At 48.2% G+C, this 19,261-nt stretch overlaps 2 protein-coding genes across 2 annotated transcripts in view; one reads left to right on the forward strand and one right to left on the reverse strand.

The window, feature by feature from the left end:
• Window positions 1-677: 677 nt before the first annotated feature.
• cspp1a (centrosome and spindle pole associated protein 1a) lies at window positions 678-6,808 on the forward strand (the record flags this gene model as incomplete). The annotated part of the gene is made up of 8 exons (XM_084443497.1): window positions 678-762; window positions 1,351-1,447; window positions 2,178-2,235; window positions 2,815-3,131; window positions 3,543-3,665; window positions 4,769-4,871; window positions 6,231-6,320; window positions 6,504-6,808. 8 exons carry the CDS (start codon window positions 678-680, stop codon window positions 6,606-6,608), a joined length of 978 nt encoding a protein of 325 aa, XP_084299623.1. The 3' UTR covers window positions 6,609-6,808.
• A 5,053-nt stretch (window positions 6,809-11,861) lies between these two features.
• The window catches only part of LOC311313374 (brefeldin A-inhibited guanine nucleotide-exchange protein 1-like), a 77,456-nt gene continuing 70,056 nt past the window's right edge, over window positions 11,862-19,261 (reverse strand). The window contains exons 35-37 of the mRNA XM_084443498.1: window positions 18,319-18,457; window positions 14,977-15,094; window positions 11,862-13,499 (exon numbers count right to left, since the gene is read on the reverse strand). Coding sequence (XP_084299624.1) covers window positions 12,981-13,499; window positions 14,977-15,094; window positions 18,319-18,457 — 776 coding nt within the window. The 3' untranslated portion in view covers window positions 11,862-12,980. The remainder of the gene's footprint in view (window positions 13,500-14,976; window positions 15,095-18,318; window positions 18,458-19,261) is intronic.

A 19,261-nucleotide genomic window follows, 5' to 3' on the forward strand; every position in this document is an offset into this window, starting at 1 on the left:
ACCAAAACCCAAGTACTGTCCCTCTGCAATTAAACTACGTTAGCCAAGTCCAAGACTCCATACATTAACTCACTAAAACAGACAGCAAAGATATTGAATGGTTAGGTAGGCAATCGCTCCATTAGAGTCAGGAGCCGTATACATTTTCTGTATTGATCAAGTCCGGTATTGATTGGAGAGAGGCTTCAGAGGGAAACTATACGAGCCACACGCTTTGTTTATCGTGCCGGGGTAGCTATGTTCATTTACTGCACTGCTGCAAATATCCCCTCGTTACCCTGCGTTTATTTGTTTCCACGTGACGCCATTCATAAGCGTGTAAATGGAGCCTCTTTCAATAGGCTTGACAGGAGAGCACTCTGTGGTCTGGCCCAGCCCAGACACTCACTGCAGCTCCATCAGTATTGATCTGAGTGAGGAGGATCAGGCGGTCCTCTTGCTTTCTGGGTCACTGGGTAGGAGCTGGACTGCAGTAAGACACAGTGAGCTTTGTTAGCGTGGGATGTGAGGTGGTGGTCTGACTGCAGTGTGGCCTGCTGAGGGGATTGATGGATCAGCTGTGTGCTTTATGAGCTAGCATTGATCGGATAAGCCCAAGTCTCAGTCTGTGTGTGTCTTAACTGTTTTGTAGACTACAGATGCCAGCAGCTGTGTCTTAACTGTTTTGTAGACTACAGATGCCAGCAGCCACGAACGCTAGCGAGAGATACAGGTCCGCCTCCAACAAGGACAAGGCTGAGTTTGCCACAGGACTCATGATTGGTAGGACCCACTCTTCCTACGTACGTAGACTCACATTACAGTTATCTAGCAGACGCTTTTATCCAGTCCAATACAAGCATTAGCATAGGTAGTCCAGAGCACTACTGGTCACCAGAAGTGCATCTCCTTTCTAAACAAGCATCGTAAAAACTTCACCAGGGCTAATGTAGAAGTGCAAGAACAGCTAAATACAAAAATGATAAGTGCTAGGAGGAAGGGTGGTACTTCTTGAAGAGGTGACACTGGGCGAACAGAGTCTCTCCAGATATATCCTGATATATGCTAATTAGGATTTATGTCATATCCGGGCAGTATCAGAACTCCGGAAGGGGAACATATTGGTGTGCAGCGTGATGCGTTTTCAGCCTGCGACGAAAGATGGGCAGCGACTCTGCTGTCCTGACGTCAGTGGGCAGTTCGTTCCTCCACGGTGGGAACAGGACAGAGAAGAGCCGTGACCGGGTCGATCCAGCGCCGGGGCCTCGGAGCGACGGGGCAACTTAGCACGTGTTTGATATAAGTAGCTGATAGCACATCGGAGGGGGAGTTGTACCTGCTGGATGGTTTCCTGCGATGTTTGCCCCCCAGGGACGTCAGAGGGGGGTGTGGCCACTCAGAGGAGGAAGGACCGGTACAGACAGGACCTCCTGGAGCAAATGGCCGAGCAGCAGAGGAACAGAAAGAAGTGAGTCTTTCACACAGGGGCCAACGTGTGTGAAGAAGCCTTCTTCAATTTCTTTATTGAACCTTCATTTAAGGGAAGAACAAGTTCTTATTTACAATAGCAGCCTGGCAAGATGCAAAAGCCTCATGATGGAAGGGGAGGGGGCTTCAAAAGGAATGTCAAAGTTCATTTAATAAAGTCTGGGAAACAGCTGACAAGTGTCAATCAATCAATCAATCAATCAAAGCTTTATTTGTATAGCGCATTTCATACCCAGAGGCAACACAATGCGCTTTACAGAGAACAAGGGAGGTGGGCATACGACCCACCTCTACATATTCCAGAGGGAAGCAAAAAAACAGTATCACCCGGGGGCCAGATAAGTGAGCTGTAAAAATTCTTCCCTGACCCCTCTCAACAAGGCGATGGAGCAAGCTCCTGGAGTATGTTTGTCTACCGGCTAAGTGTCAGTGAGAATGTCCATAATAGACTCCTTGAAAACTGACTTTGGGATAAATGAGTCCACTAGTGTTTTTTGTAAGTTGTTCCAGTCTCTGGCTGCAGCAGACCAGGACGATGACAGTGTTCCTTTCATGTGTTTGATGATGAGTATAGTGTTTGTTTGGGGAATTTTGCGCACAATATGGCGAGCTGAGTTCCTCTCAGTCATTTGAAGTGTCCAGGGATACTTTGGACGCTGTTGTTGGGGATGGGAGAGGAGAATGTGTAAGAATGGATTTTCTCGTTTTAGGGAGAAGGAGCTTGAGCTGAGGGTTGCATTCTCCGGGGCTGTTGACCCAGAGGAGCAGGTAAAACAACAGTGCAGGAAAGTTTGAATAAAAAAATGAAAGACTGCACTGATTTTATATGATACTAATACAATAACTTGTACTCTTGCATTTATTGCAGTGCCAGAACGTTAATTATGTGAGTTGTGAAACTTTTGTTGAGCAAATGTTTGTTGTTGTGTATGTCTTTAATTATGGAGTTGTGTTTTGTATGTTTTCATACAAGACTTGACGTTATTCCTTCAATGGGAATAGCTTGGCAAGTCTTGTGGAAACAATTTTCGTGATTGTATTGCTTACAAAAATGGCATGATCAGCACATTTCACTTTGCACTGACTGAGGAACGTAACTGAACGATTGAATTTTATGAACGGAGATCTGATACATAACACACTCTTCACCTTTCTTAATCCCTCTTTCATCCTTTCTCCTCCTTACTGTATATTGACGTGTTCCTCTTCTATCATCTTTGACCGCCATGACCACATCATCTCTCTCTGTCTGTCTCTCTCTCTCTCTCTCTCTCCCTCTCTCTCTGTCTCTCTCTCTCTCTCTCCCTCTCTCTGTCTCTCTCTCTCTCCCCCCACCACTGCTTCCAGCCTGATCGCATTAAGCAGTTCGGGGCGGTGAACCGTGACTATGAGGGCAGGAGACGGGATGTCCCCTACAGGCCCGGGGTCGGCCTGGACGTCCTGGGGACTCACCGGAGCCCCAGGCCCAGGGAGGAGAGGCCTTCTGTGGGAACAGAAGAGAGAGGCCGTCCTGGTCGTGCCCGGGTCGCTCCCCTGGACTACAGCACAGCCCTGGGGCAGCTAGCAGGGGCCGGGGTGGGCACGGGGGGCCCCAGGGCCGCACCTCTCAAAGAAGACTTCCACAGGAGCCTCTCTAGTACCCTGGGAGAGATGGTTGCCCCAAGGTACGGTAACGTAGACTTTGGCTGCGTTCTGAATCACATTACTCTTACTTTTTACGACCAGTGCATGCATAAAATTGGGACATTCCACTTTGTCATAACATTGCGCCTTGAAATTTCCCCACAGCCGTCGCAGTGCATAAAGCGTCATTCGTCCACAGCTGTCGCGACTTGCGCGTGACCTCATTTCAGAATAGCCAGAAAAGCCTGCTGGCTTGCACACTGCAAAATACGACCGGATGTAGTAGGACATCCTGGTATTTTTGCCATACTGCATGGGGCATACTATGTATTGAGACATCCTACATCCTTTTTTGGCATGCTTTATAGTATGGAAGTATGTAATTCGAAACGCAGCCTTTGATAGTTTTCTCCTCAAGGTCACCTAATTTCCTGTGCGTTTCCTCTGTGTAGAATTGCTGGCGTACCTCCTCCGATCCCGCCCACTCTCACGGTCGCCTACAGGACTCCCTATGATGAGGCCTACTACTACTATGGAGCCAGGAATCCCCTGGACCCCAGCCTACCCTGCGGTTCGTACAGCATCGCACTGTTTTGTTAGCCGCACTCACTGTGCCAGAGAAGCCTGAAGCATGAAAGGATATGACAGAGGTTTTATTCTAAGTCTCAGTATTCCCTAAACGAGCCTGATTTATCATAAACAGTCACGCTGGGGTGACTTACTGTTCTCAGATTGGCTCTGTAGTATCTGGTAACGGCATGATCAGATGTGAGTAATTCCACAGCGCCTTGAATAAACCCCTGGAGCTCTCATCCATGGTGGGCCATTACCATCGGTTATAAACCACTTTATCACCAGATCAATGGCCAAGAGGACTTGGCACGTCTGTTCCTAATATGACCAGCGGAGTTGATTCATGCCGTTGAGGGGGACAGGCGGTTCATGAACGAGTTCCAAGGACCGAGATGGAGGCGAGCACATCTGACATGCCAACACAACGATGTTGAGAAATGTCTTTCCCCCTTTTCACGCTTTTACCGCTGGAGTGGCCAGCCAAGTCCTCGTTGGCAAAAATGCTAAAAGATTGAATTATGTTATATGAATACTTGCAATAAGTTATACTCTTGCAGTGCCAGAAGGGTGGGTATGTGAGATGTGAATACTTATACTGTATGTCAAGTGTTACTTTTTCACGCGAATAGTCTTTGAAAAGGTATTTCCATGCCAACAGATGTTGGGAAGGTGTCTGTAAGTGTTGATTGTGTGTGCAGGTGTGTATAACAGTGTTGATTGTGTGTGCAGGTATTCATTTAGTGTCCTTTTTAATGATTCCCATCAGACGGAGCGCCTGGTGGAGGAGGGAGGCCCACGGTCCTCCCCAACCCGCCCCCGGGAGCATCTCTTCCCCTGGGATTCGCCGGCCGCCCTGGGTGGGTGTCCTTCACTGCACTCTGACCAGAGACTGGGCCTCAACGCATCCATAGTGTCTCGAATTGAAATTCCTTTATCTTTAGATCGATAGTGAATTTGACCATATGGCCCAGCTTGTGTTGTGTTGTGCCGTGTCCTGTTTTCTGCCAGAAGGGGGCGCCCATAGCATGCCTTTAGAGCTGTGTGTCCATGACATCTCTTAGTGCTACTGACATGCATGCATGTGTGTGAATCTCTCTCTCTCCAGAGGAGCTAGCCAGCGCGGTGTGGCTGTTGGGGTGCTTCCAGGGGACAGGCCCAAGCAGTCCAAGGAGAGCGTGCTAAGTTATCAGGAGGCCCTTAGACAGCAGGTACACAGTGACACCTCTATCAGCTGAAATACTGCAGAGACTAACCACATCCGTAACACATCCGGATCTCTCACACCTGTCAGGGAGAGCTCTTCATTCTCTCTCCTCAGCTGCTGAGTGGGGAGAGGGGGATGGAAGGATTTGTTAGCTGGGGTCTCATCGGTGTGATAAAAGACTTGGGGGAAGTCTGCCCTTACCTCACCCCACGCTGTCTGTCTCTCTCTCTTTCTCTCTCTCTCTCTCTCTCTCTCGCTCCCACTCTCTCTCTCTCTCTCTCTCTTACTCTTGCTCTCACAGTAAAGCCCTCCTTTGGGTCAATGAACGTTGTGATGTGGTTCAGGAAAATGTTGAGCCCTTTAGAATCCTTTGGTTACTCCCCGGATATAATCTTGTTTTAGCGAATAGGAGATGACTATCAGGAGAAAGAATGAAGTGAGGGTTGCGTCAGGCTCATTGAGAGGCACGTTGGGATACTAATGATGGCTACGCCAGACTGAGGCACGTTGGGATACTAATGATGGCTACGCCAGACTGAGGCACGTTGGGATACTAATGATGGCTACGCCAGACTGAGGCACGTTGGGATACTAATCAACATTAAATATCAATTAACAGTTTGATGGTTTTGATTACGTAAAGAAGAGTCTTCTTTATTTAATCAAAACAACCCAAATGTAATTTAATTGATATTTAATGTTGACATTTGATTGAAAAAATGATTTATCAAAATGTATCAAAATGCACATATCTGTTTTTGCAAATGAACTCTTCATATAGAGCAGAGCAGGTTGAACAGTGTGGCTGGGTCACATGACCTTCAGGCAGCCATTACAGACCACAGAGAGAATCACAGATATCCTCCTACCCTCCGTGGTCCTAGGTTTGGTTTGACCTAGACACCTACCCAAATATTCCACTAAATGGCTTAATGTAGAGAAAATCATTGTTACATTACATTAGTCAGCAGACATTTTTATCCAAAGTGACTTACAATAATTGCATTCACAACAACTGTTGTAAATACATTGTTTGTATTTGACATTGTTATGTCAAAGCTGCAATTATTTGTTCCAGTGACTAATCTACAACACTCTCAACAGTGTTGTTCAAACTTGCGCCATGTATGTGATATCATCACAGCAGAACAGGATGTTATCATTTGTACGCCCTCTGGTGGACAAACATTGTCTGTCAAGCTCCAGTGCTGAGAGGTTGTGGGCGAGCGTTTTGCAGACAGAGACCAACTGGACAAAAACATCTCATGTAACCAAATTAAATCTTGTTCACTGTAAAAAGAAAAACTAAAAAAAAACAACTGCAACTTAAAGTTGTCTTTTGAACCCTTGTTCCTTTTCTCAGAATGAGATCAAAGAACACGACTTCTTCTCACCTATCAACTGGAACGACCTGGAACAGAGGAAGATCCCACCTCCATTCACTCCCAACGTGGTAAATACTTATTTAATGTGAAGTTATGATTGTGATTATGGATGTGAAAGCTGATTGAGTGCATATTGTACACATGCACTCAGATTAGCATATGATGCAATGCCATTCTATGCATATTAAAGCATGACTGCGGTAGACATGCATCAAGTCACAACAAACTTCCCTTTTCTCCCCGTCTTACAGAATTCACCTTATGACATCACAAACTTTGATCCCGAGTTCACGGACGAGATGGTTCCCAACTCCGTCTGCTACTCTCCGGAACATTCCGTGGTTAATGCCTGTTAGGGTTTGAGGCAGGACCCAAAAGCAGACGGCAGGCAAGCAGCTCAGGTTCAAAATATGGGTTTTAATTTCCAAATAATACCGGGAGGAAACGCAGGGGAAACACGCACTAACATTGACAATGAACCGACAGAGAACAAAGGAAACAGGAGGGCATATATACTCTGGGAGAACAATCAAGGAACAATGTACAGGTGTGCAACAAGACATAACGAGACACAGGTGCAGACAATCACCCAGACAAGGACATGGAGGGATTCCAACAAGACACCAACACAAGGACACAGGAACAAGGACACAATGGAAGGGAACGGGGAACGAGGCTGGGACAGGGAAAGGGACCGGGCAGAAGCAGAGGGGGGAACTAAAGGGCCAGGAGAGGAGGGACTTGAGTGACGTGAGACTAGTGAGGGGACAGGTGTCTAGAGCTGGGGCTGGGAGGACACAAACCAACATGGAAGACAAGACAACGAACACAAGACCAAACACACGGAGGTAGAACAAAACCAAGTGACAAAGTGTACAATAGTCTCTGGGGGTAGTGCAGGGGCAGTCACTGGGAGAGGAGGTGCTCAGGGTCCAGGAAGGTCCAGGGGGCACAGGAGCTCAGGGTCAGGAATCCATGCCAGGATCAGGGGGTGAGCAGGGCGAACCAGGGGTCCGGGGCAGGGGCGAGGGTCTGGACCAGGAGCAAGCAGAGTGGACCAGGGGTCCGGGGCGAATCGGGGGTCCGGGGAGAATCGGGGGTCCGGGGCAGAAACGGGGGTCCAGACAGGGAGCAGGGGGTGAGCCGGGGCTGACCCGGCCCGAACCATAACAGGCAGACGACGCATTCCTGGGATTCTCCTACGCCCCTCCCTCAGATGACTCATTCCTATGAAAGACCCTTTTCCAAGGCTCTGTCATGCCACAACCTGTCTTGATTCTTTTGAATAAAAGGGAAGAATTCATATTGTTGATGAACCCGTTTTTAGAAGCCAAAGCAAGTTCTTGACATGCAATTAGAGAATGATTTTAAGTGATAAGTGTGTCCAGAAACCTTTATTTTTCTTCTATTTATAAAACAGATTATATTTTTAAAAAATTGCCATATTTGTTGATACATGTATTTTGCTTCAACTTTATTTGGACGTGGTGCCCAAATGTATTCCTCGCCAGGAAAAAACAATGTCTTGTCTGGATGTGTACAAAAATACATTCCTCCCACAAACAAATACAAGATTTACAAAGATGTCTGCTTCAAAACTGGAATTCGAAGCACTGAAATATTGTTATATACTCCTTCACTCAGAATTGTGATATGTTGAATGGATTATTTTCTGCTTTTTACCTTTAAGATGGTTCTTCTCATGAGGATCATTCAGATTGAGTTATATCCTACTATGTTTCTTCTGTTGGGGATGAATTCCTTTCTCAGTTGTGAATTGGGAATACTTGAGGTCACTGAACAAGGCTTGTGTTTACAGGTCATTTCAATTAATCATGATGCTGATTTTCCGTGTTGCTATATCCGTGCCTTTTTCATAGCAAATAGATTTGCAATGTAGGCTATTTTGTTGGTTTGCCTGCCTGTATTTTTGCTTACAAGCTCATAAATCGTGCCTTAATTAACACTCGCATAATCTTGGCAGAAATCCAATCCTCAGCCAGTCTAATTTAGTTGTCATACCGGCCTGCACTCCACGTAGGCCCCTACACTGCCTTGGGGGGTAGGCTACTGTACTGTAAAATTATAATTAAAAAATAATTCAGTGAACTATCAACAAGCCGAACCTGTTTGTCTTTTTGTCTTGTGAGAGTTAAAATGGGCCCTATGCATTTTAATAAAATGTATCAACAATGTAGTCTAGGCTCCCCACTACTGCAGGGGCAGAGGGCGGTCGTGGCTAAAAGGGGTCCAGCTACGGCCGGTTTAGAAGGACGGTAAATGTAGTTCCCATAAACGCAGAGGCCATTTAGGGTTAAGGTTAGGGTTAAGTTCAGTGTTAAATTAAGGTTAGGCTTAGGCAGTGGCGGGCCGTGCATTTCACACCTAGGCCTTCAGCGATGTCCTACTTAGTCCGACTTCAATAAATACCTCTCATAATACCATCATTTATGACACCACGTGACCACGGCTGGAGAAATAGTAATGATTTATTTTCCTCTGTGCTCTCTTCTTCATTTGCCCTCTCTTCCCCTCCTCTCTCTGCAATTGTTCTCTCTATTTCCTCAAATGAGCAAAGTTCACCCAGCAACGCGCTCATGCTCCGATGCCCTTCTATGTCTATTCGAGAAGAGCAAGATTTTTTTTATTTTTAGTATATTTGTCATTTTAGTTCGTTATCATTGGTTTGATATGAACGAAATAAATTATGAAAACATATTAAACGTAAACATATGAAAAAAGAAATAAATAAAATGTTTGCACTCACCAAAAAACGGCTGACCTCCAAAACACTTATTTCAACACAAAATCCATCCTCAAGAAGACCTCAATGACTTGGTTGTACAGTTTATCTGTGAGTTTCAGTTCCAACAATAAATCCCTTTCTATTGACATGGAGGCCAATGCTAAAAGACGCGTCTGTCCAGTCGTGTTTCTTGCATATGTTTTAATTCGCTTCAAGGCCGAGAATGACCTCTCGACAGAGGCGGTGGACACAGGGATTGTCACAGCCAAACAAGCCAGTGCATAAAGCTGTCCCATACTCTCACTCACTTCTTTGTTCCTAAGAAAATCAAGGAGATCCGCTGGATTTTCCCCTTCAAAATCAGTCATGGCATACATTACAGTCAGTTCTGTCGGGGCAGGTCGAACCGTGCGCCGTGACTTTCTGTTAAGTTGGAAAAGGCTGTTTGCGGAAACTTTCTCCGGTATGTCTGAAAGTGCTGGGGGTCGAGAAGGGAGAGAAACAATTACTTTTCGTGGTCTTGAAATCGATTCCGTATCTGGCAAAGAACGTTGTCCAGAATGTTGCTGTGGAGTTGTTGGTAGTGCGCCGCGCCCTGGCCTCTGGAGCGCTTGGACCCCTGAGATGCTCACCGTTTCTTCATCAATCTGATTGAATTCGCCCTTGGCGCGCTCAACTGTGTCACAGAACTCGTTCACCCTTGCCATGCACAATTGTACATCCAGTGTTTTCTTCTGTAGTATTCCAAAGAGCACATCAGCATGCTCAAAAAGCCCATTAAATGTGTTGAGCAAAAAACAAAACTCAAAATCATCCAGACGATAAATCCATCTGCACAAAGCACAGTGTCCTCATCATACTCATCATGATGTTCCAGTATGTAATCAAACTACTCCTTTAGCGCAATCCTCTTCTCGTGGACTGCATTCACCAATCTCGATGCATATTGCCATCGTGTTGGTGCAACATGAGGAAGACGCCGCTTGCACATGTCCTCCAGTAGCTGAGTGCGCTTAGGGGATCTGGAGAAGAACGCAGCGAGGCCATTCAGGTTGGCAAAAAAGACCTTGCATTATTTAAGCTTTGAGGTCCCTTGAGTCAGTACTAAATTAAGACGATGAGCATAGCAGTGAATGAATAAGGCCATAGGTGCCCTCTCTTTAACTTTCGCTTGCACCCCTTTAGTCCAGATGCCATTACCGCTGCGCCATCGTAACACTGTGCCACAACTTTGTCCAGACAACATTCATATTCCTCGAGGAAACGGAAAATAAGAGCAGCAATGTCATCAGCTCGCTTGCCACTAGTTACATCCTCATATTTGACAAAACGCTCCTTGACACCTGATGTCGTTACATAGCGCAGGACAGGTGCGAATGTGCGGCATTACCAATACATCCATGGGCATTACCCACGTGGGTTGTCTCATTACCCACGTCTGTTGTCTCATTACCCACGTGGGTTCTCTCGTCCGCACTTACAGCGACGAAAGGTGCTTTTTTGATCTCCGTTTTGATCTCTTCTCCCATCACTTCAGCAATAGCATAAATTAGGTCATTTTGTATTTTCCCAGATGTCCCAGTAAACACTCTGTTAGTGGACAGGTGGTAATGTAAGTCTGTGTCATGCTCAGCAAGAAATGAAATAAGTTCCATGTAGTTGCCTCTGTTTGTGGACTGACTGCTTTCATCGTGTCCCCTAAATGAAAGTTCTTGTTTACCCAAGAACACGACACAATCAATCAGTCTTTTCAAATATCTCCCTATTTTTCTTCGCCATTTCATTGTGCAGCTCTCTTTCCCTGCGCACCTGTTCGTGGAGCTGTGTATCCACTCGGGTGTCCCCAAAAGTGTTTAATTGAGCTGTGTATCCACTCGGGTGTCCCCAAAAGTGTTTAATTGAGCTGTGTATCCACTCGGGTGTCCCCAAAAGTGTTTAATTGAGCTGTGTGTCCACTCGGGTGTCCCCAAAAGTGTTTAATTGAGCTGTGTGTCCACTCGGGTGTCCCCAAAAGTGTTTAATTGAGCTGTGGATCCACTCGGGTGTCCCCAAAAGTGTTTAAAAGCACCGTAGCTTGCAAGTGTCCAGTCGTGCTTTGGTGTCTCGTTGCTGCACTTAGTTAAACAATTTAAGTTCGCAAATCCAGTGTAGCTCCACACACCAAGTCGATCCTTTGCAAACAAAAGGCATTCCCAGCAGAACCATTCCCAGCAGAACCATTCCCAGCAGAACCATTCCCAGCAGAACCATGTGCAGCACCCATCGGAAGCCGTAAGCCAGGGGTACCGCTCATAATTGGTTGATTGGAAATGGCGGACAAACCCTTTCCCCGGCTCGGTCAGCTTCTCTTGAAAGGTCCGTCTTGAAAATGGCCTTGCAAGTATATCTGCAACCAAATCAACGTTTTGCCCTCCTTCAGCCATTGTGGGTTAAAAAAGCGAGTAGATATATTAGATTTCTCTCTCTGCTAACCGGGTGTGGCTCCGGTGCGGCGATCTTGATCTGCGTTGAACTCACAAGTGAGTAGGCTATCCTTCTTCAACTCACAAGTGAGTAGGCTCTCCTTCTGCTTGCGTACATGTCACGTTCAACGTGAGGCCAGCTAGAAGGCCTGCTGTCAACAACTCGTGATCTGATTGGCTATCGCAAGTTTCGCAACTGTCTATCAACTGTAATTGTGTATATTTAGGGAAAGTAAATTCAAAATGAAATTAACCTTTATCAAATTATGATCATGATTTATGTTAGGCCAGCAGAGAAGGCCTTGCTGGCCCTGACGGCCCACCACTGGCATTATCTAAGAAAAATAAACAATTGAATCAAAAATAAACCAAGTTCAAAAACTTTATTGACCTAGAGTAACCTGATTAGAATGCCAGATGATGACCAGTGTAGTACAGAAAGTTGTACAGAATATTTCTTCAACATAGAAAACTTTACATTGCTGTACCATATACATCTGTTTTCTACATCCGTGAGCAGGAATGCATCAGATCCATACCCCGTCGTCCAGAAGCACAGCTGACGGTAGTCATGTACTCTATACAAACAGCACTCCCCCACACCTAGACAAATTAAATATATTACTCATTTATTCCATTTTGTACACAGTGAAATCTAGCTTCAAACGTGAAAACTGAACCAGTGACTCAGAAGCAGCAGTTCACATCAGGGCTGTTCCCTTCCAGTTTTAAAGCCCAGTTATCGACTAGTAGTTAAAAAGCCTACGCCTCAATTGGAATAATTTAACCCTTCAGTTTCCGTTGCTCAATTACACACCTCGTAGGACTACCTGCAGGAGAGATGGTACAGTCAAATAAATTATCACACAAGTAAAAATCTCCAGTGCATTCATTGAGATCAAGTGCAGCAAATCCAGAAAAAAAACAGCAAATAAAATAAAGAAATTAAATCTAGTGTTATGAGATTATATTACAACGCGGCAGATCTGTACAACTAGTTTTATCCAAGAGGCTATCATTGTAGCGGCACACAGAAAGATCATTATTGTCATTGAGTAACAAATGTCACATTTCATTCATATTAGTGAATATTTTGTCAATTGCATGTGGTTGAAACGGTTCAATCTTACAGTGAGAATATCTTTTTTTTAAGGATATAGTAATTTCAAGAAGCACACCTTTTTGACATTTTCAAATCAAATATGTAGGTGATTCAGGTTGAGAAGTCATAGTTACTCTTATTAGTAGGATCCAGTGCTGTCAGAACATTCCGGTACAAGGCATTGCCATTCTTGTAATGATATGAAGGACGGGGCACACACTTCCTGTCACATGATGGTTCAGGTCCACAAGGAGACCCCTGGGAAGTCCTAGTACCATCAGTAGGGCCTTCTGGGGGTCAGTCACATCCAGACAAGGGCCAAGTATGACTGGACCTCTTAAGTAGAAAAACAAAGGAGATGGGGACCTCCAGACTCCCCCGCACCAGCTCCGTCTGTCAGCCCAGCTTGGGTGCTCTGTTACTGGGCTTCCTCTCCAGCCTCCTCCCCCGCCTCCGTGTTCATCTCCGGCTGTACCCCTGGCTGTTGGTCAGGCTGAGGCCCAGGGTCAGAACTGGGGACAGGCTCTGATTGGTCAGGCTGGAGTTTGGGGTCAGAACTGGGGACAGGTTCTGGTTGGTCAGGCTGGAGTTTGGGGTCAGAACTGGGGACAGGTTCTGGTTGGTCAGGGCTGGGGACAGACTCTGATTGGTCAGGGCTGGGGACAGACTCTGATTGGTCAGGGCTGGTGACAGACTCTGATTGGTCAGGCTGGGGTTCGTGGTCAGGGCTGGGGACAGACTCTGATTGGTCAGGGCCGGGGACAGACTCTGATTGGTCAGGGCCGGAGACAGACTCTGATTGGTCAGGCTGGGCGATCTGGAACACAACGCCAACGCGCAGGTAGAACCTCCTCAGCACGGCGCGCAGCTCCGGGATCAAGTCGAACTGCATGATCTCACACAGCAGGGGGTAGAACCAGGACGCGTGGGCCTTGAACTAGAGCAGAGAGAGAACCTGCATGATCTCACACAGCAGGGGGTAGAACCAGGACGCGTGGGCCTTGAACTAGAGCAGAGAGAGAACCTGCATGATCTCACACAGCAGGGGGTAGAACCAGGACGCGTGGGCCTTGAACTAGAGCAGAGAGAGAACCTGCATGATCTCACACAGCAGGGGGTAGAACCAGGACGCGTGGGCCTTGAACTAGAGCAGAGAGAGAACCTGCATGATCTCACACAGCAGGGGGTAGAACCAGGACGCGTGGGCCTTGAACTAGAGCAGAGAGAGAACCTGCATGATCTCACACAGCAGGGGGTAGAACCAGGACGCGTGGGCCTTGAACTAGAGCAGAGAGAACCTGCATGATCTCACACAGCAGGGGGTAGAACCAGGACGCGTGGGCCTTGAACTAGAGCAGAGAGAGAACCTGCATGATCTCACACAGCAGGGGGTAGAACCAGGACGCGTGGGCCTTGAACTAGAGCAGAGAGAGAACCTGCATGATCTCACACAGCAGGGGGTAGAACCAGGACGCGTGGGCCTTGAACTAGAGCAGAGAGAGAACCTGCATGATCTCACACAGCAGGGGGTAGAACCAGGACGCGTGGGCCTTGAACTAGAGCAGAGAGAGAACCTGCTCATCTCTACTGTATTCTATTCTATACATGCGCAGTACCCATGCTGTATATATTAGATATAAATCAATTTGAATCTTATTAACTTTCTAGCAACAAAGTCTCATGATGCAGAGTGTATACTGTAGTTATAACATTAAAGGAGAATGCTCATTTTTGACAACCTGGACCTTATTCACGGCATATTATAAGACGTTTCACTCACCGAGATCACTTTGGTGTAATTCGGAGGCCTGTAGAAGAAATTTAAAATCCAGCGCGAGCCAAGTATATCCATGTAATGGTGGCGGACGGGGCACCGAGAATGCAGCTTCTAAAAAATCTATTTTCTGCCGCGAAACAGTTGTTTTCATCAATCTGTCTTTATGAATCGCTAGTTGTGCTTACATAGAGCGTAGGCCTGTTGTGGTTTTTCACATGCCTTCTGTAATATGATCTTTAGAAACATCTTTAGAAACGTCTTTAGAAACGAAATAGCTTCCCCACTTGCTCCAGCACGCATGCGCACAGCGCGCAAGCGTTGCTCAATTTCTTCTACGGGCCTCCGAATTACACCAAAGTGATCTCGGTGAGTGAAACGTCTTATAATATGCCGTAAATAAGGTCCAGGTTGTCAAAAACGAGCATTCTCCTTTAAGTGGTCCATAGAGGACTAAGATGCCACATGATTGCTGTTACTACGGTTACTACTACTTGTATCAAATCATTCACAGTGGGGAGATAAGGGTAGATGAGGGTTTTTTAAGGGATAAGGGTGTTCATTTTGGGGGCAATCACACAGTCAGCGTAGAGATATACAGTGTCAGAGTCAGAGTGGCCAGCAGATTAGGTGTCCTTACCCTGTCATCGCTGATCTTCATCACTTTGGTGAGGAAGAGGAGCAGTAGGTTGGTCCACGCCTCCCTGTGGCTCTCTGACGTCAGGGTGAGGAAGTACGCTAGAGCCTCGCTGCACACACTGAGGGGGGTAGAGACAGAACGCTTCTGTTAAAGATGAACACTCTCATGACAGAATGAAAATATGTGACAGCCTTATGTCCCCACCAGTCCTCAAAATGCGTTAGAGGGCAAATACATATATATATATTAGGGCTGTCCATCGATTAAAACATGTAATCAAGTTAATAATAGGCTTTGACTAGGCTAAACTTCTATCTGAAACTTTTTTGAAACATTATCTAAACTTCCATCTGGAAGCTTTTTGAAACGAAATTCCAAATGTGAATGTCTGTTGAATGTCCAATATGAAACCAACTTTACCTCAGACCGTCGTGTTATGTTATGTTGTTTACACATGCCTTTCAGTCATTCAGCCAGGGAAACACTTGCATTTAAATTACTTATTATTTTTCTTTTCTTTTTTTCATATTATGAAAATGTAAGTTGCGAAGAACCCACTCAATATAACAACAGTTGTAGGATCACTGAATTATATTTTGTCATCGAAGTCCACGTTCTGAGAGAAGTGTGAGCAGTTCTGAATCTTTCAAGCCCTTTTTTCTCTGCTTAGTAGTTTCAGGTGAACCAACATTCACAGAAGCATATCTTCTTCAAATATTTGCCGAAAATATTACTGCTTACAATTGAGACTTTCATGATCTGTAAAACACTGAAAAATGACATCGCAGACTTAAGGACCAAAGCTCCAGTGATGGTCACACGCCATATGTTGTCATTAACTAACGCCTAGAACCAGTGACTGTTGAGGCAAATGTGGACTTAATTTGCCGACTTCAGACTTCTACATCATCAAAGTGAGGAGAGCTGCCTCTGCTTCTCTCCCTGCCCTCTGACCTCTGACCTGGGACCTGCAGTCCCAGACATAAGCTCCATCTGCCAGCCCCTTCACCCCCTCCCCCCAACGCTCCTCTCAGCCCCTACCCTCCACACTCCGTTACCTCATCACTTCCCCCCTCCCCCCAACGCTCCTCTCAGCCCCTACCCTCCACACTCCGTTACCTCATCACTTCCCCCCCTCCCCCCAACGCTCCTCTCAGCCCCTCCCCCCAACGCTCCTCTCAGCCCCTCCCCCCAACGCTCCTCTCAGCCCCTACCCCCAACGCTCCTCTCAGCCCCTCCCCCCAACGCTCCTCTCAGCCCCTCCCCCCCTCCCCCCAACGCTCCTCTCAGCCCCTACCCTCCACACTCCGTTACCTCATCACTTCCCCCCCTCCCCCCCCAACGCTCCTCTCAGCCCCTACCCTCCACACTCCGTTACCTCATCACTTCCCCCCCTCCCCCCAACGCTCCTCTCAGCCCCTACCCTCCACACTCCGTTACCTCATCACTTCCCCCCCCCCCCCCCCAACGCTCCTCTCAGCCCCTACCCTCCACACTCCGTTACCTCATCACTTCACCCCCTCCCCCCAACGCTCCTCTTAGCCCCTACCCTCCACACTCCGTTACCTCATCACTTCCCCCCCTCCCCCCCAACGCTCCTCTCAGCCCCTACCCTCCACACTCCGTTACCTCATCACTTCCCCCCCTCCCCCCAACGCTCCTCTCAGCCCCTACCCTCCACACTCCGTTACCTCATCACTTCCCCCCCTCCCCCCCAACGCTCCTCTCACCCCCTCCCCCCAACGCTCCTCTCAGCCCCTACCCTCCACACTCCGTTACCTCATCCCTTCCCCCCCTCCCCCCCCAACGCTCCTCTCAGCCCCTACCCTCCACACTCCGTTACCTCATCACTTCCCCCCCTCCCCCCAACGCTCCTCTCAGCCCCTACCCTCCACACTCCTCTCACCCCCTCCCCCCAACGCTCCTCTCAGCCCCTACCCTCCACACTCATAATCACTTCCCCAATCTGCTTAACGCTCTGCTTAACATCGTTTTAATCAGGCCTGCATGCCATGCCTGTCTGCTGCACTCTTCTCCAGCCAAGTACCGCCAGATCCAGTCTGCGTGTGTGTGTGTGTGTGTGTGTGTGTGTGTGTGTGTGTGTGTGAGTGTGTGTGTGTGTGTGTGACACTGGGTTATTATGTGTTTATGTATGTGGGTCAATGCTGGTCAAGTGCAGTAAAACAGCGTTGAGTCTCGGAGGGCAGACAGATCAAGGTGTTGGTAAGAACACAACACTGACACATCACAGCCTCCCGATACCCTTGAATATCTGCTCTCTCTCTCTCTCTCTCTCTCTCTCTCTCTCTCTCTCTCTCTCTCTCTCTCTCTCTCTCTCTCTCTCTCTCTCTCTCTCTCTCTCGACACCCGTCAGATCTGAGCGGAGACCCTCGGTGAGACGCATCGACACGTCCCGACCCCGTCCTTCCCTCTCAGGGACGTGTCGATGCGTCCCTGTTGGAGGGGACCGTGACAGCCATGTCAGGGCCGGCTACCGTGCGGAGCGATGCCGGCCCTCTCTCCTGGCTGGCAGCCCCTCGTAAATGGCGTCCGTCAAAACTCTCCACTGCTCCCCTCGCGGAAATAACTGGCGGTGTTTATGTGAGCAGACGGGACATCGATGGACGGAGATGTCTGGTTTCTATAAGCATGCCTGGCTTTCTGTGAACTGGACTGAATGATGTTTAGAGGCCGACCCCACAACAAATAAGCTATTAGCTAGGGCATATTTGCAAGCTGGGGAGATAATGGCGTCCTTATGGCCGTCATTAACTAGGAGGCGTTGAGCAGGGCTGTATGGTGATTAGGGCTTGTCCTATGGAAATGTGGGAAGGCTCATTAGTGGTAAAAAAGAGTGCAATGTCAAGAGAAAGCGCTAGAAAGAGATGCTTTAGAGAAGTGCTTTTCATACAGTCCCCTCCTGAACAGGTAGGGCTGGGCGGCGGTATAGCTCAGTTGGTAGAGCGGGTCGTTCAGTGATCGTAGGGTCGGTGGTTCGAATCCCGGCTCCTCCTGACTACCTGTCGAAGTGTCCTTGGGCCTTGCATGACAGCTGCCGCCATTGGTGTGTGAATGGCGCTCCGGGCCAGTGTAACAACTGGATGGGGAGCGCGTTACAAATGCAGTACCTATACCTAGGATCTAACCGCAGCTCTGAGTGAGTTGTGAAGGTACAGTACAGCAGATGGGCACCGAGCCTGTTAGGACAATATTCTCCATAATAGAGTTCATTACTAAGATGGGCGCTGAACCGAGAACGCCAGGACAGAGTGTTTAGGATGACAGCTCAACAGTGTGGAGAGACCATACGGTAGAGACCAGCTGCTCTCCCTGGCTCCTTACGTGAGCAGCCGTCTCTGCGCCTCCTCCCACGCCTCCCGGCGCCGCTGGTCGGCGTACATGCGGAACAGGATGCGCAGGCCGCACGCCAGGCTGCTGGTCTCCTGCTTCAACAGGTTGGGCTTCGACTTCCCTTTGAAACCTGGAACACACACACACACATATACATACACACACACACACACACACACCGCAGTTCCCGTTACACTACCGTTACTGTCCCCCTAAAGAGTGGCCACTGCCTCTCAACACCTGGCAGCTGAACGCCTAGCTGAACGCCTGGTCTGAACGCCTAGCTGAACGCCTGGTCTGAACGCCTGGTCTGAACGCCTAGCTGAACGCCTAGCTGAACGCCTGGTCTGAACGCCTAGCTGAACGCCTGGTCTGAACGCCTAGCTGAACGCCTAGCTGAACGCCTAGCTGAACGCCTGGTCTGAACGCCTAGCTGAACGCCTAGCTGAACGCCTGGTCTGAACGCCTAGCTGAACGCCTAGCTGAACGCCTGGTCTGAACGCCTGGTCTGAACGCCTGGTCTGAACGCCTAGCTGAACGCCTGGTCTGAACGCCTAGCTGAACGCCTGGTCTGAACGCCTAGCTGAACGCCTAGCTGAACGCCTGGTCTGAACGCCTAGCTGAACGCCTAGCTGAACGCCTGGTCTGAACGCCTGGTCTGAACGCCTGGTCTGAACGCCTAGCTGAACGCCTGGTCTGAACGCCTGGTCTGAACGCCTAGCTGAACGCCTAGCTGAATGCCTAGTCTGAACGCCTAGTCTGAACGCCTAGCTGAACGCCTGGTCTGAACGCCTAGTCTGAACGCCTAGCTGAACGCCTGGTCTGAACGCCTAGCTGAACGCCTGGTCTGAACGGCTAGCTGAACGCCTAGCTGAACGCCTGGTCTGAACGCCTAGCTGAACGCCTGGTCTGAACGCCTGGTCTGAACGCCTAG

Source organism: Borostomias antarcticus (assembly GCF_949987555.1).
Source record: "Borostomias antarcticus genome assembly, chromosome: 9".
Classification (NCBI taxonomy): domain Eukaryota; kingdom Metazoa; phylum Chordata; class Actinopteri; order Stomiiformes; family Stomiidae; genus Borostomias; species Borostomias antarcticus.